At 40.8% G+C, this 12,724-nt stretch overlaps 1 protein-coding gene across 2 annotated transcripts in view; it reads left to right on the top strand.

Annotated features, from left to right (window-relative positions):
- The window catches only part of LOC142493648 (CD109 antigen-like), a 181,266-nt gene that overhangs the window by 88,353 nt on the left and 80,189 nt on the right, over positions 1-12,724 (top strand). For both annotated transcript variants that reach the window (XM_075598012.1, XM_075598011.1), the window contains exons 10-14: positions 2,909-3,018; positions 3,766-4,020; positions 6,734-6,829; positions 6,914-6,976; positions 8,452-8,631. In XM_075598012.1, the coding sequence (XP_075454127.1) occupies positions 2,909-3,018; positions 3,766-4,020; positions 6,734-6,829; positions 6,914-6,976; positions 8,452-8,631 (704 nt within the window). The remainder of the gene's footprint in view (positions 1-2,908; positions 3,019-3,765; positions 4,021-6,733; positions 6,830-6,913; positions 6,977-8,451; positions 8,632-12,724) is intronic.

Below are 12,724 nucleotides of genomic sequence, written 5' to 3'. Positions count from 1 at the left end.
CAGGTTTTTTTGCTAACCAGGTGGTGTGTGTGGCATATTTGTCTATTGGATCAGATCCAGTGACCATGTCACCAATGTTTGGTCCCCGACGAAAGCAGAATAGGGGTGGCTCTCTAGCACATGCACCAATCCTCTCGTCACTCTCCAAGATGCGCCAATTGCCCCGAATGCAACGCTTGATGCTGTTTGTAGCAGTACTGAATGTACTGACTATATTGAGCCTGTTGCTCACCGGTCTGCCTGACGAAGGTATCAATAGTTCACCCTTGTCAACCTGTCCAAGTAAGTGAGGCAACTGCTCACGGCTGTGATGCGCGGCGCGCTCTCCTTGCTGGCGCCCCGGCAGCCAATGTGTTTTGGCCCACTGCGCATGCGCGGCGCGCGACGTTCCCCCGCACGGGCAGTAGACTCTGAGACCAGTGTCTCAGGGTGTCTCTCTTCTGATAGCTTAAGTGCCTGCTCTCATGTCATGATGAATCATATGGATATTCAGGTAATAGGGGAGGGGGCACGGAGCACAGCTATGTTGCATATTATGTCTGATTGCATGTTGGTGATTGGTTCCCTTTGTTTGCATTGCACCATGGGTGGGGGTATATATGTTTGGTCACTTGCACTTGTGGGTTACACGGCCCTGAGGAAGGTCTCTCTGTGGGACCGAAACGTTGGCTTACGTGTATTTCATGTTGTGAATATATACTATTGGATTAACCCCGTGCGGTCTGCTGTCTCTTTACTGGTCTTTGGATTGGTTCGTATCATATATATATATATATATATATATATATATATATATATATATATATATATATCTATATATGTATATGTATATATATATTCATATATATATATATATATATATATATATATATATTAATTTAAGTTATGGTGGGTGAAAAAAGCGACAAAAAACCTCCACCGCCCTTTTCACCCACCATAACTTAAATAATGCGACAAAGAGATAGTGCGCACATACTGTACTTGTGTGCGCTATCTCTTTGTCGCATTATTTAAGTTATGGTGGGTGAAAAGGGTGGTGGAGGTTTTTTGTTTTCTATGTTTTTGTGGTGCCTGAGGCACAGGGAGATAAAGTGGCTTGCTGAAGGTCACAAGGAGCCGACACAGGGAATTGACCAGGTTCCCTTCCTTCAAACTCTGTGCCAGTCAGTGTCTTTACTCACTGAGCCACTATCTTTGAGCAATATCTTTGCTCAATCACGTAAATAATGTATGGTAAACCTACCCAGCCTTGAAAATTGCAAAACCAGTACAACCAACCTCACACTGATGAAACTCACAAGGTCGAAACAGCTGTCTGTGAGTGGTTTGACTGGCTTTGCATCTAATCCATGCTGTGCTTAAAAGCTGTGTGAACAGCGAAACATTTGCTTATAAGGGTTCAATGTAAAATGGATTTCAGGCAAAAGGTGACACATTTTGTGCCCATTTGCATGTCATTTCCCAGAATCCCTTGCTGCAGTGGAAGCACTGTATACTAGGTGATAATGGTTAAATGGCAGGATTGCAGACCTGTCTAAGACACGTGAATGTGCTCACAAGTGATATTCTTTATTGGCTATATATAAATTAAATAACATTGTATTATTCTATTAACTGCTATAAATTAATTGTAATTATAGTGGGCATCTATTTATCTATTTATTGAATTATTGGTAATAACATTATTATATATTTGTGTTTCCTTTTTACCTTTTACCCCTTGAGTGTAACCTTCATTACCCTTAATTGCGTTGTCTTTTTTTTGGCATGCAATTATTTTAGTAAATAACTCAGCAGAAATACTATTTTCATTCTACTTAACACCATTTTGTAATCAATTTCTGATCCAAAGGTTCTAAGACAACAATATATCAGCCTAAGAAGTCATGGACATATAATTTAACAATTTTACTTAAACATTACTTAAAACAATAGGTCAGATCTGATACTACTGTGAAGCGCTATGTACATTAATGGCGCTATATAAATAAAGACATACAATACAATACAAAATGAATAATGTTACTTACTGGGAGTAGTACCTTCTTATGTTTGGTAATATTTTGAAAAATATCTTTAGCGTCTGACAGCTCAGTCCCTAGCAGTAAAGTTGTAACACTCATTCAAATGTATTTATTGCAGTCTTGTTGTAACATCAAGGCTGGTATGTACAGGTAGTCATCATGTTCTGCACCGAGCTCTGAAAATGGCAGCTTTGCATTCGAGTATGCATCACTTAGGCAGCTTTTTATCAAATCCTCTCCGCTGTGGAACTGGTGGAAAAAATGTTGTGAAAACACCACCAAATAACAACAGTCTTAAAGCGACAAGAGTTTGATTAAAGCTGTCTGAGAGATTAGGTTATGCAGTCTTTCATAAATACTCCTTTAAGTATCTATTTATTAACATCTCGTAGGTGTAAAACTAAAGCAACATAAGCACAAAAAGATTTACTAAAGACAAGGAATCCAATTGAAAGCAATGGTATTTTTGTTTTTGACAAATCTGGTGCAATTGTTTTTGCTCAGAGTTTGCCCGCGTTTTGCAGCTGGGAGTGTTGGATGAATAGAACCCTTAATGTTAATGGAAAAAATGATATTTCTCTGCAGGTAGCAGTGTCAGTAAGATGGTAGTACTGCAAGGTTCCAAAAGCTCTGTACACTATAATCTATTATAAAGAACAAGAAATCAAAATCTCTGAGAAGCCATACTGTATTTATTGACATTTCTGAAACAGAAGATTTCTGTTGAATTTCGCTATAAAATACGTCAACCGGATATGTACAGCAGCCCCACATAGTGAAATTATTAACCACTCTGTTTTTTCTATTTCTATCTGCTTTTAAGTATGTATTCAAATTATATTGGATAAATCTGGTAATAATCTTTGGGATATCTCTCTTTATAGGTATCATAATTAATGCTTCCATAGGCACCACAATGGCACCATCTGAGTATGGACTAATCTTATTGAATCGGCAACAGACTTTTTTACCTGGTATTAACTTCACAGCAAAGGTATGTTAAGAGAAGTAAACATGATGTTGTACAAAAGTATGCCATTGTATCTTAGTGGTTAAACAGAAGGTTTTTATTTAGGATGTGATGAATCAAGTCAAATTTACATTGACGTAAATTGTGCCATTTTCATCTTGTGCATCTTTGTGTCCATGTGTCAAGGTCTTTGCTCCACTTTTTGCAACATGTGCATCAGCTTGCAATTAAGAAGTGGCTACAGGAGGAGTTTCACGATGCCCAAATTATAATGTGATGTTGTAAATTCTTCATCTCTGTGTATTATTGTTTATCTTGCATCTGTGTCAGATACTCTGCAAAAATGTAAAGTGGCATACAATTGTCCTCAAGCATTGTGTGCTTAGTGACTATGGGGAAAGGAAGGTTTATGCATCTGTCTGAGACATGTGAATGTCCTCGTAAGTGTTTTTTTAAATCTCTGCTGTAAGATTTGACACAAACACAAGCACAAAATAGAGCAATGTATTGAAATAAACTTCTATTCACCATTTCTTTACATTGATAAATCCCCCCCTTAAAGTGAAATAAATATTATTATTTTTTATCCCTGTACAGGTTTCCAAACATACTAATAATTTGATATATTTAGATATAGATATAATAGAAAAATACCTGCTTTTTTTATAGGAAAATCAAGTTGCATGATGTGTCTCTGTTGTAAATGGTGGTGTTTTGTTTGAGTACATGAAAGCATTGATAATTATTCCCTTTCATTTTCCACTGTTACAGATACAGATACTAAGATATGATAATGAAACTTTAATAGATGGGGGAAAAAATAGAAATATTTCGGTTAAAATAACTCAGTCAACTCAACAATTCTGGTGGCGTTCGGAGAACATTGAAATGGAAATCCGTGCCAATCTCACTTCATCAACCTACAGCCCTGACAACATAGATTTGAGAAAATACACCATCCAAGAATCTGGTATTGTCAGTATTGAGTTTCCAGTGCTGCAATCCACTCAAAGGATACAAATTGAGGTAGGTACAGTATAAGAATTAAATACATGGTTAAATATGAGGCAATCTAAAAAACATTAGTATCCTGCTCGATTTACCCTGTATGAGTGCTAAAGCCACAATAGTAGGACATTAAGTGACATGCTTTAAAAGTGTTTTATGAACTAAAATCTGTTTGTATGAAATGATAAGTTAACTAAGACATGATCAATTATTATTGTGACAAAGTTATATTTGTAAACTGGCAATGTGCTATCTTTTTTTGTGATCTGTTTGTAAGAAACATGCCTTTCAAACTGATCTTCAAAAAATAAAAAATGACAGCTCAATGCTGTGGATTACCTGTTAAGGGGTATAGCAAGATCAACTACCACACATAAGGCAAATAATAAAGTGCTTTGCTACAATTCTTTTTTTATCCTGGCTCTCATTAATCCTTAAATGTACTGTACTTTCATGTTATATTTCAGTACACATCGCAATACGTACCCCTTAAATACATAACACTTCTGGAAGATGTTAAAAACCCCTAAAGATAGAAAGGATTTAAATTTACTAATGGGCCTTTTGGTAGAGTTAGTTGAGCTTTATATATGCACATTTATGTTGTCACGAATACATTTCTTTTTTTATTATTTCACATATCCCTTTCTTGCTTGTTGTAATAAGAGATGTGTGAACTACAAAATTCAGGTTTGTATGTTTTTTCAAACAGTGTTTGAAAATTCAAGACCAGTCAGATTGAACTTTTAAACCCAAAATTTCTTGTGAAATATTCAGCAAATAAAAATATCACTTGTTACCACATTAAAGTCTGAGACAGGTTGGCAACCCTGTTTTCACCATAATCACTTAGCATACAGTGATTCCACTGCAGCCAGGGATCCTGGGTAATGACAAGCAATGAGCACTAGTGTTGTACCGGGTCCAACTTTAAAAAAAAAAACGGGTAACGGGTACCCGGGCAAAATCAATTGTTCTACTCGGCCGGGTACCCGGTTGGCACTTACCTGCAGGGTGGAGGAAGACCGCGGCGACATCTATGAAGAGCAGCAGAGGTCCTGTGGCGGTGGCAGCATCCGAAGTGTGTCTTCAGCCGGCATGGGAGCAGCAGGAATCCATTACACAGCACAGCAGCAGGTAAGCAGTGTGAGCCGGGGAACCATGTGACCGGAGCAGGAGCATTCCTATTGGACAGCCGCTCTTGCTCCGGTCACATGGTTCCCCGGCTCACACTGCTGTGCTGTGTATTGGATTCCTGCTGCTCCCACACCGGATGAAGACACACTTCGGATGCTGACACCGCCACAGGACCTCTGCTGCTCTTCATAGATGTCTTCCGTCGCTAGCTGCAGGTAAGTGATGGGATTTTTTCAGCTACTCTGACATTACTCGGCGCCGGGTACTACCTGAAGCCGGGCTCACTTTTCAGTTGCCACGTCCGGGTAATGTCCAGGTAGCTGAAAAAGGGCTGGGTAACGCCAGGTACCGGGTAATTCAGGGTACTCGGTACATCACTAATGAGCACACACTGTCACATTTTACTTCATGTCCAATTTAACATGGACAACCCCTATAAGCATATGCCTGCCGTATTGTGAAATATTTCAATTTCGCCAGAGAAGCTATTTTTAAAAATTAGTAAGTCTTTTTTTAGCTGCAAAACACACACATGATGGGGATACTTCTATTTTACTATAGAATTTGTTTTTAACTTTTTTTGCTATTTGTTTTTACATTTTATATTATAAGACAATTTTGTGAGTTCTCTCTTCCCCAAGTCAGCAATACTGACTCCCAAAAATTGCATGAGTTTAACACATGGAAATTAACAGTTGTAAGAATCCAGATACTGTAGTGCCGACGATTATTCTAAAACAAACTTGGGGCAATGTCCAAAGAGACCCAGGTACATGCTGGGTACATGCTGGGTACATGCTGGGTACATGCTGGGTACATGCTGCAACATTTCACACATTTCTGAAGACAGACTAATGGCCCATCGGATTAACAGCAGGGGTCCCTGGCAGTCCCATTCAAACTGAATTGGAAAGTCAGGAACCCCTGCTGTGTTAATCCGATGGGCCATGGGCCTCTGCAGAAATGTCACTGAAATGTACCCAGCATGTACACAGCATGTACCCAGCATGCACCTGGCTAGTTTAAGGCAAGTTTTAGACTACTCGTTGGCTCGTCTGTAACAATCTAAGGCAGATTATGTCGGAAAGAAATTGCAGGGAGAATGGTGAATAAACAGACCGGGCAATAAATGGATGAGAAGGACAGTGAGACTCTGTACATACTGTACATCCATCAGCAGTGTGTTTTCAGAACAAATATTTTCAAGGCATTCTCACTGCTAATGTCACAGTATGCTTTAGAAATAGCTAATAATGAATCCTGATCAAATGTAAAAAAAAAGAACCAAAGTATTTCTATTCTTGTTTTGATGTAATTTCAGAAACTCTTAATTCCAAAACAAATGTGAGAATGTTCATTTGTGTGTTTTGACTTTGCAACATGTGTAATCTTCAGAAAGATCTGCTTTTTTGGAGACACACTAGACTGTTCAATGTTTCATACTGTTTGGCTCTAAGTCAATAACGTGAACAGAATATTCATAATTATGGCCCAAAACAGATTCATTAGTATAAAAATGAATGATATAAAAATATGAATATATTGTTTTATGTCTAAATAAACAAATATTAACTCTGAGTAATTTTGTTCACAGGCTCAGTATCAGAACACCAGTGAGACTTGGTTTTTTTCTAGACATTATGAGACAGATACCTATGTACAGATACGAACACCAAGCTCACTCATAAAGGTAATGCTCCTTACGAGAATCAAGAACAGGTGGGAAGATGTTTTATGACTTTATTTTATGTTAAAAATATATTTTTTCTTTTAGGTTGGAACAGCGTTTGAGGTGCAGGTTGATACCTACCCAAAAGTTCAAGAGTTATACTATGTGGTATGTAACATTTTAGATGTTTAATTGGCATTTGCCAAATTGGAGCATTCCAGATTTTAGGTGAAAACGATACCAAATAAATAAATTGTTTAAAAAAATAGAAAATGTTGAATTAATTTACCCATACATTACTTGTACGATACATCATATATGTATGTGCAGGAGATTGGGCTGCTGTGTTAAGTAGGCATATTTACTAAATTGTGCTAAACCTTAATTTACCTTATTACCATTAATTTAAAGTAGCAAATTGATGCCTTAGCAGCCTTTCCCAAATAAGGGCCTTAATGTTTTTAGTAATTGCCATTTATTGCTTTCAATTTCTGTTGATCAAATTCTTGACTACTAGACAAGTTTTAAATCACAAATGTAATTGAACTTTATTGAAAATATTTTTTTTCAATAAAAACATAATTGCATTCAAAATAGAAACTGGAAGCATTGTTGGCTTCTGATATTAATTTCTCGATTTCTCCTTGTTTCACGATATATAATATGAAGAGCAGGGCCTAATCATTCCTGTGCAGTTTTTTTCAGCCAACAAAACAGCATACAGTGTACAAGTCAGTTATTGCTGTGGAATAATGTGGGGTGATCTTTGACATATAATCATGTGAATGAGATATATCAGAGTATATGTTTGTTGTTATTTTTTTGTGGATTGAAAACAAACAAAAACATTTCTATATAGATTTAGTCGTGAATTTGTTAAGCTTCTAGTTTGTTAACTAGTAATAAAGTGATATTTATTTCACGTCAACTAGACCTTCAATGCGATAGCGCAGTTTACTGAATAAGCCGCAATCATAGTCTTCCAAAGAAGCAGAGGTAATTTATCCATATTTGTAATAAGTAGATTTAAAAAAATAACAGACAAGTATTTAATAAATAAGTTGTCTAGTGGGGAAGTTAATTTTGTAAACTCAACTTAGATGTACCCCAAAAAAAGACTAACCCCTAAAGACTAAGGTTAACCCCATCATTGCAATAGTAGTTAGTAAAGCATTGCTTGGCAAAGCTTTATGAGCCACTAAGGAAGTCAACTGGGGTAAGTAATATATTTTAATATTGATATATGGTTTTTATACAGTTTACCATCAATTTCCAATGTGGCTATCTAGGCCCCCATTGAGACAGCTTAGGTAAACAAAGTGGCAAGCATCAAACAGGTTAATGTTACATCAATTAAAAGCTTCTGTGATAATAGTTATTATAGAAGCCTACGGTATTATAGAAATAGTATTACTGTGATCGCGATGCAGTAATTAGTACATTGTGATTTTTTTGCCTGAATATCACAACCAGTAAATTATTATCCCAATCTTGATGAAATCCAGCTTAAAATTGTGGTAATAATAACGTAATTAACTCCACTTTAACAAAGTTTAATATATCCGGGCCTTAGACCTTACACATAATGTGTCAGACATGTACATTTTGCCAAATGATCAAAAGTTATAATCTTTTATTTGCAGGTTATGTCCAAAGGAGTTATAGTAGCTGCAGGAAAGAAAAGTAGCACATCATTCACCCTCACACCCGAGGCCTCCTGGGCTCCCTCTGCTTCTTTCATTGTTTATTTCCTTAACATTAATGACAATAACGTTGTACTAACCTCCAGGATTCTTCCCATAAAAGGCATGTTTAGAAACAAGGTAACTATAACAGCATTACATTGTCTTTTAGCAACGTTTCGGAAATATGTATCCTAATTATATGTAGCACCGAAATACAAATAGCTCACACCATGGTTACATAGCATAGAACACTTTGTAGTGTGGTGTGTAAATCCTATAAGATGTGCATTTAGTCCATATAAAGGTGAAGTCGATATAGGGACTTTATTTATGTAGCACTGTCCCTCCACCCCTCTGGGAGATGTTACTCTGCTGCTACCGGTATTGTGGTACTTGCATACCTGCGAGGGTCCAGGAGATGATGATTGGTCCGCGATGGCATGGGGAACAGGACAGGCTTTCGTTGGCTTCTCATAATTCGCTCTTGGTGTCAGCGCTTCCAGCTCCAGTAGCTCTAGGGTGACCAGAGACAGTCTCAGGTCACCGGTGCACATTACAGACATACTCCTACCCGATAGACTGAGAACTCAGGCAGGAGTATTTATAGAAAATGGTACTTTATTGGCAGTCACTGGCAGATGGTACACACACAGCGATGCAGATGCTGATCAGAGGGTTCCAGGTCTCTGGCTGGTGCATGCCTTTAGTCAGAATAAAGGCATGTGTGTCAGTTTTGAGGCCTTTGTGGCAGTAGATGTTCCCCAGCCCCCTAGGGGCTGGAGTGGGCACGCTCAACCCAGATGGGAGAGACTCACAGCCCTTCCTCCACTCTCAAACTCCAGACTCGACTGCCTAACTAACTTTAGCAACTCCCTCTGACAACAAGAAAGGGAGGGCTTAGTGTCTGTACCACCATTTGCTATTCACACACACATACCATGTCACCTCCTCTCCTGTAAATCAGAGGGTAGCAGAAGGGGGGTCAAAAGCCCTGGATCAGCTTGTCACAGCCTGCAATACCTATCAGGGCTTGGGTGACAGGAGGCAGAGAAGCAACAGGATGAGCCATGTTACATTTATAATACTGTTTGAATAGCAGTAACACCAACATTTAAATGTCACTTTTGATATTAAATTCACATTCTAAATAAAAATAATTTCCATTTACATACAACTCAATAATTATTATTTCAACATAATTGTATTAAAGGATTATGTATCAGAACCAGTTTATATTTACAGTCATTTTATGTACAAAGTTAGTAATAAAGGCCTCTCCCAGAAACATTATAAAGTGGATGGTCTTTTCATATACCGAAGGATACTTTCCCTCCTTTTGATCGCCATACTCCATACAACTGAGGGTGTGTTTCTCTGCATTCTGTACTGTCTTTAGTGGGAACAGCAGTTGCTGATTGCTGATCACTGTGCTTGCTCCCCCTGGTGGAATTTAAAGGAGGGGCACGCTCTATCACAGAGTGGTTCGGGCTCTGCACTGAGTCACTCACATTGCGGGGGCGGAGCTCTGATTTTCCGCCAGTCCTGTGCAGATTTTTGTAACACAATTGAGTGCAGGTGTGCAGTCAGCAGCACGTGTGCTCTCCGGATTTGGCGGGAGACGCCATTTTAGGTCTGACTCACTGGATGAGGGAGCCTCCATGTTGACCACAGTTCTGTTAATTTCACTAGGGCTCTCTGCGTATATAAGAGGGTAGCCTTCTGGTGGGGCCTCTGGGAAATATAAAATCATGGGTTCATTTTCCCGGCATATTTCCTGATCTGCCACTAGCCATAGTCTACTCCACTGTTCAGTGGTATCGTACCTCTGCTCTATCCTTCTCCACCTTTGGTCTAGGCCCAGGAGTTCTCTTAGGGTCTCACAAATTTCCTTCAACTTCAACGCACTAGCGGAACATTTCCTACTACTACCACATGCCGCGGAGATACTTTCATCCACCAAGCCCATTTGTGGATCTCATGGTTTGAGGGCACAGACATAGTCGGGACTTAACTGGCACAACTTGACACAAAAAAAATTGAATAGGGCACCCCAGGTCTATCTCAGCAGCGCCTCCAAATGTAACGGGTATTCCCCCCACCCAATCGCATATATGGCATATGGAAGGGGAACCTCATTGGAGGCAACCTAAAAAACTAAAATGGTGAAAACTGGATGATACCGAACCAAAACAATAACATGCACAATTAAGACTACAGAACATTAATACAATGCATTTTTCATGTGTAGCGGGTATTCCCCCCACCCAATTGCATATATGGCATATAGAAGGAGAACCTATATGTTACCAGGTGGTGTGCAGTATACCTGTCAGGCTCACAGGAGGTCTGAGCCTCCGCTAGTGAGAGCCTGGGGTAAATCCTCTGGAACGTTCTCGGTTTCAGCGCCTCCACCTGTGTAGGGTTCGAGGGATGTAGAAGGTTACCCACACATTTAATAAGTACATACACGAGGATGTATATAACCAATTTATATATATGCAGGCAATACAACACTTATAACATACACTACTAACACTCCCCCTAGGGAGTAACTCTACAGTCACCGTATCCCCACACTGTGTCCACAGCCCAACCCCCTTTGTCCCGTGGTCAGCGCTGCCACTATGTGTAATGATAGTATGTTAGGATACGTTGGTGCACTTATGGGGTACCTGCTGAGCACTCCTGCACTCGGGCCTGCAATTGACTTCGCAAAGGATCTGTCGCTCGGTGATTCCGTCTGATCCTGTGGTTCCTTGCACGGGGTCTGCCAGGGGCGATCCCACCCTGGTGATAGTGTCTGTGGGCACGGACTTGCGCCCAAGTCTTCTCTTAGAGAGCGCAGCGTCCGCTGTGTCCTTATCTAACACTAGTGCTACTGTGACAGGGTTCCTAACCTAGGGCTGCACAAACACACGATGCCTTCTTGTCAGACCTCACAGCACTGACAGTTGTGACTCTGACAAGACAGCATATACGCACACCTAAGGGCAGGGTCCCTAACCTGGGGCCGTCCCTTGTTAATTACCCACTAACCTGGTGGGGAGTTGGGGCCTGTCTGGAACATGGGGGAACCTTACCTGGTGCAGGAGCTTCACTCGCTCCCTACACCCTTCCTTCCCCTTCCTGCTCCCAGCTCCAACTAACTACTGCACCGACACACTTTATTCGAGCAAATACCCGGTATGTACCTGGCAGATACCTGGAATGCGCCGCTCCTAACCTCTGACAAGCCCCGTTGCATTTGCCTTCCCAGCCTGGGTTCATGCCTGGCTGATGGGCGGCTGATCTGTTAAATGATAATGATTAGGATTTAATAGGCTGCAATGCTTCGCGTGTCTACCAGATGGCATAAATTCATGAATTGTAATGCAGTTTATATATATATACTGTGCAGTATTGCAGCCAGCGGGAATAAAATGCTTCAATCCCTGCTTGGAAAATAACTCAATGCACTCGGGCAGAAAACAGTCACAAACCTCAATACACCCGGGTATACCCGAATTCGTGGGACTAGCCAAGCTCGAATAAAGTGTGTCGCCAGTGTAGCATGGGCTCAGCGCGCAAAATGCATCTATTCTCCCCCTGCATGGAGATCCTAAGCACTATTGGCTCTCTGGCATCACGTGGGGTGTGCAGAGGCTCATGGGATTCGTAGACCCTGCTCAGAGCCTTCCCTGGTAGGCTAGCGTTTCGCAGGCTATCTTCGCGCTTTCCTCGCGCATGCGCAACTCGTCCGGCCGCCCGAGCACTCACTGCGCATGCGCGAACTCTGGCAATATGGCGCCACCCTTCACTCTGCAGCGGGAGCGCCGGGAGCCCTCGCAACGCGATTGCGGCCCTGGCAACTGGCCACGCGCGTCCCCGGCAACCCCCTTGAAGCAAGGTTCTCACCGCTCCCACTCCTGTGATCGGCCGACGGGGCCGCCATTGGGCTCGGCGGCCCCCACGATCACGAGCAAGGTGAGAGGGGGCGAGACTGGCAGGGGGGACCTGGCTACATCCTCCCCCTAGTGAAATACCAACGTCCTCGCTTGGATAGCAGACATAACCATGCACAAACATTATATAATAAAAATGCAGTACATAGAATATACAACATATCACATGAGCTTGGTATGACTTGGTATCCCACACAACACCCACAGTACTACCCGAGGCCAACTGAGTGATTGTGGTTTGCCGAGATCATTTGTGGGGTGCCCCTAACTGATCATGTGGGGGTACCTCA

The sequence above is a fragment of the Ascaphus truei genome, chromosome 4 (assembly GCF_040206685.1).
Source record: "Ascaphus truei isolate aAscTru1 chromosome 4, aAscTru1.hap1, whole genome shotgun sequence".
Classification (NCBI taxonomy): Eukaryota; Metazoa; Chordata; class Amphibia; order Anura; family Ascaphidae; genus Ascaphus; species Ascaphus truei.
Note: the sequence above shows the minus strand (reverse complement) of the source record. Positions and strands in the feature narration are given on the sequence as shown.